General features: G+C 43.1%; 1 protein-coding gene across 7 annotated transcripts in view; it reads right to left on the bottom strand.

Moving 5' to 3' along the window:
* Positions 1 to 5027, bottom strand: part of LOC102678757 (glutamate receptor ionotropic, kainate 2) — a 225162-nt gene that overhangs the window by 156323 nt on the left and 63812 nt on the right. For all 7 annotated transcript variants that reach the window (XR_004149996.1, XR_004149997.1, XM_031509125.1 and 4 more), the window contains exon 2: positions 1510 to 1696. Coding sequence is in view for 5 of the 7 variants with exons in the window: in XM_031509125.1 (XP_031364985.1) it covers positions 1510 to 1582 (73 nt within the window). In the remaining 2 variants the exon portion in view is untranslated. The remainder of the gene's footprint in view (positions 1 to 1509; positions 1697 to 5027) is intronic.

Below are 5027 nucleotides of genomic sequence, written 5' to 3'. Positions count from 1 at the left end.
AAAAAAAAAAAAAAAAAAAAGGAGAAACGAGGCTGGTTAATTTATTTCGCGGGTCGATCGAGTAACGCCTTTCTTTTTCACCTAACTATCTATCGTCGAATTAATAAGACTTGAATATTCATTGATTGTTAATGAATTATCTCGTGTACGAATCCAACTCTCGAAACGAAAAAAGGAAAAAAAAAGAGAAAACGTTAAATTAATATCGCGGACGCGTACGTTCGGTCAACGTACGTGAAACGAGGTTTAATTACTCGCGCGAGGAATTCATCAACGAGCGGGGAACGAATAGAGGCGGAACAAGAGTATATAATTTTATTCGATAAAATGATTAAAGGTGTTTGGAAATTATTATATTAATGCGTAGATCCTCCGCTTTCTTCTCGATAATAACATTGATCGATGATAAATCGGTAATAAATAATTTCGATTTTAAAGAGAAAAATATCAAAATCGTACGTTTATTCCGAGGTATATATTTGTAAAAAGCTTATCAAGCTTATTAATATTCTATTGTGCCACGAACGATTCGTGTTATTTGTTAAAAGTTTGACAAGTAGTTGCGGAAAAGTGAAGTAGCGCGACGCGTGTTCCGCGATACAAAAAGGATACAATAGCTGTTCAACGAGCATGAAAAGTCGCGCAACGGCACGCTCGTCGTTGAAACTGCGTTGTTAAGCTGTTGCTATCGTTTACACGAATCGCAAAAGGTGATTCTATCACTTGAACGACCACCTACCGACAAGCGGTACAACGTTGTTCGCATTCCCAGCATTCCAAGGAGAACGTTTCGCTTTGTCATCCCGGTTGCCTGACCGTGCACCGGTGTTACTACTTACGCGACGGCAACAGACACGCGTGCGGTATTTCGAGGAGAGGAGATATTACACGACGTGCCCATTAATCTTTCGTATCGTGAACAATATGCGAAAACAAATATTTACAAACAGCGAATAAATGTGATAATTCAACAAGATTTATCTCGTTCACTGGAACGGGTTGATATTATTTAAATCCTATTAAGTCCTCGCCATTTTATCCTTCTTTTTTTTCTTTTTTTTTTTTTTTGCGGAAGCCTGTCCAGAGTTGAAGGGATAATATCTGCTTAACCTTTCCGACATGGCCCCCTCCAACCTAATTTTGACAAGGATTACAGGAGTTAAAGCCTATCAAGGACCTACCGAAATAGCCTTCGTTTAATTTTTAAAAATTATCCTTGAATTTTTTCCCACAAGGATTAACCGTAATACGAGGCGACGAGTGGACAAACTCGATCGTGGTGAAAATCTTTGATCGACCGAGATCTTCGTCTGTCGAAAAAACGTATCGATTTCAGAATTTCATTTCTCAGAATGGAAGGTGAGAAACGTGAGGCGCGGATATAAAATGGTGCACAGTTGAAAAGGGAGGAGGAGGAGGCATGGGAGCNAGAGAGAGAGAGAGAGAGAGAGAGAGAGAGAGAAAGGGAGCCTTTTAACTCGAGAAGGTAGAGACTGGAAAGATACTCACCTATCCTAATGATATCAGGAAGAGCCGCGGCGTGGGCGGCGAGGAGCGCCAGCAGGAGCCACCTCGCAGCCATTTCCGGTTCCGGTCCGCTCCACCGTCTCTCCCTCCGCCTGCGACGCCACCGCCACCCCCCGCGCCCCCCGCGGGAGCCTGCGCCTCCTCCCTTCTGCCGTAGAGACTCACACCGCTGGAAAACAAGATGGGATGGCGAGTTCATTAAAATGCGCCGCGCAAACCTTCGCGTCCGGCCCTCGAATATATCCTCTGGCGAGGAAAAGAGGGCGGAAAAAGGAGGGGGGGACGCCTCTCTGCGACGATGACACCGTAACGACCGGCGTGCCACGGATTAGAGAAGTCGACGCCTGCCAACCGTTTCGACTCTTGTCGCCCAACGGAAACGAGGGCAGCGGATAATCGGATAATAAGATGCGATTCGATGATAATAACGACGACGAAAGATCCGAGAGAAGTTTTTCTTCGCGAGTTTTTCTTCTCTCTCTCTCTCTCTCTCTCTCTCGTCCGTTTCCAAGTGACGCGATCGAGCGTTTGAGTTCGAGTCGAAATTTATCGTACGGTTGTTTTGCATACGATACGAGCGTGAATGTCGATTCATCGAATTTCAAGCGGTCAGATAAATTGACAGGAAAAAGAAAAAATCGTTACGAACTCGAGGGGTAAACATCAGTTTTGAAAAATAATGATAAAAAATAACTGCGGGCCGATTTTTAACCGTTTATAGAAACTCGAAACAGTTTAAAATACACGGATACGCAACGGTAATTGATTTACCTTTCCGTTATTTGTATATATATACAAATTCAATATTTCACGTACGTGTTATTATTCCTCGTTCAATGGGAGGACAATAAATGAATAATTCGAATAAAAATTACGAGAACTCGATATTCGGGCAAATCTCGTAGAGGAACCATTTGTGGAGAAATCGTAAGACGGTGAGGAGGAGGAGGATCCCTTTCATCGTCCTGTGCGACGACGACGACGAGGACGACGATGACGACGACTATGTCGTTTTATAAAAGAAAAATGGAGGAAAAAAGAAATCGGTGTCACGCAACAGAAACCAACCCAGACGCGACGATGTCGAAGAATAAGTAAGACAGCGTGGAATAAAACCGTTGGAAAATAAAAGCAACCGCTGGCGCGTTTTTTTCTAAGCTTCAGCCTCGAGGCTGTTTACGCTCGCGCAACCGCTGCAAACACACAACAATGTGTACAGGCGCGAATGTATATGTCTCGACATCGAGCGTGGAAAAAGTATGGCATCGTGACGCAACACCCGAAGAAAATGGAACCCGTGAATGCTGAATACGACCGCGTTGAAATCTCACGTGGGCGCAGGAGGAAAAAATTTTTTCCCATTTTTTTTTCTTTTTTTTTTTTTCATTAATTTTGTCTCTATCTCCATCTCTATCTCCCTCTCTGTTTCCTTTCCTTTAATTCGATCCACGAGCGAAACTTCACGCGGACATTTTCCACGCGGTGATTTTTCCTGTTTGCGCAATCTACAATTTCCCGGCTCTCCCGGATCTCCCGTTTCGAAAAAAATAATAATTTTTCGCCACCGGTCCCTTCCAATCGCCGATCGGAAATCCTCGATACACGGAGAACGTGGCGCAAAAAAAATCATTCCACGATCTATAGCCCCGGTGATTGTAACGTGAAACAAGCGAAGCGAAAAAAAAAGAGAGAGAGATATAAGTCAAAGTCGCGGATTGGATTTTTTTCGGGTTTTTGTTTTTTCCTTTCTTTCTTTTTTTTTTTTTTTTTTTTTTTTTTTTTTTCACGGAACGAGGATGAAAAAAATCCGGTGAATACGCGCACTATCGAGTTTACCTCGAGTTGTTCGAATCTCTCCTGTGAACCGATACTATTTGCGTTCGCGTATCATCGCGTATGGGGATCGCGAAATGGAATAACGCGACGAGTTTAACGCGTTCTTAAACGCTTACGATCGCTCGAACCAGCTCCCGATTTTGTTCCCATGGATGGAGTCTCGATCAAAATCTGACTCGATGAAAAATTTGAAACATTGAAAATTATACAAATATGTATGTGTACGTAGGTAGGTGCGCGCGTATGTGTGTGTACAGTATCTCGCGACCGAGATAACTCGGCAAATATTGACGGACGGGATAAAACGGTGGAATCAAGCTCGAATAATTTCGCGATCCGTACGTACGTGTAAATAAAAAGTGGTATTGCGTCGACGGAGAGAATCCGTCGGTGTGGAGCCTGGTAAAATTATGCTTTCCATTTAAATTTCTCGGGGCGGAGAAAAATTTATATATCGCGGACGGGGGATTCTATACGGCGAGTGAACGAAAATATTCGGACGTTGAAGTATGGTTGACTTTGACGCTCTGTATATTTGTTACCTATATGGAGGAAAATAAAGTTGAAAACCTTTTCGTTCCCCTCTTTTCTTCCTTTTTTCATCGTTCGATTCGATGATTCGTGACTCGAATGTGTTTTGAACGAAACGAAACTACGCGTCACCGTAAAATTTTTACAGGGAGAGAGAATTTACTCGGCCGTGTCCCCGCTCAACATCCAAGATCCAAGAAAAAGTCTTAAAGTCTTAAAAACCATATCTCGTCGTCGAAATGCCGAGTGATTTTCCACTTCCTCTAACTTATTCACCATCGTATCCCCTGCGAGGAATCGAATCGTAATCTTATTCCGAGTCGAAATTTTCCAGTAAACATAGGGAGCAAACACGTAAAATTGGAAGGTGAAAATTTAAAATTGCGCGGATTCCTTCTTACAACGAGGAAGTATTCGAGAGTATCGGCCGAACACCTTCGAGACACCGCACGACCAACTTCCCTTCCCCTCGGTCGGTAGCCAATTCTCTTTCTGCATAATTTATCATCCCTTCGTTCCTCCCTCCCCACCCAACGCGAGAGAGACGTTTTCACCGTGAATGGAGTGGCTCTTGTTCACCGAGATACACTCGTAAATTTTCGATGCTAACAACAACGACCAACGACCAATGATATATATATATATATATATACGTACGCACGCGTAGCAATCGGCCGTTGCGATGAATCGTTATCGTAAATTTGAAAATTACGATTTATCGAGGCTGACACCGCGCAAGATTCGAAGGGACGTCAGATCGGCCGAGCTTTTTAAAGATGGATCACGATGGACAAGGAAATTTATGAGCTGGCGATATTTTTAGAAGAGAGAGAGAGAAAGAGAGATATCAGAATACGAGTGATAAATAATTCACAAGTGGATTATTGAATTCAAGATTCAGAGATGCGAGTTTGTTTTATCGCGGGGTGAATAACCGACATTTTATTTACAAGATTGGAATTCAAGTTTGAAAGAATACGGGGAGAAGGGGGAGGGGGAGGGGGGAAGTTTGGATCGATCATTTCAACAGCTGCCTTTTTTTTTCGCGGAGGAAAAGTTTGAAGGACAACGATCGGGACAACTTCGAAGCGAAATTTCACCGAATTATTTTTGTCGAGGATCATCATTCTGTT

The sequence above is a fragment of the Apis dorsata genome, unplaced genomic scaffold, assembly GCF_000469605.1.
Source record: "Apis dorsata unplaced genomic scaffold, Apis dorsata 1.3 scaffold_127, whole genome shotgun sequence".
Classification (NCBI taxonomy): Eukaryota; Metazoa; Arthropoda; class Insecta; order Hymenoptera; family Apidae; genus Apis; species Apis dorsata.
This window is presented reverse-complemented; position numbering and strand designations above follow the sequence as displayed.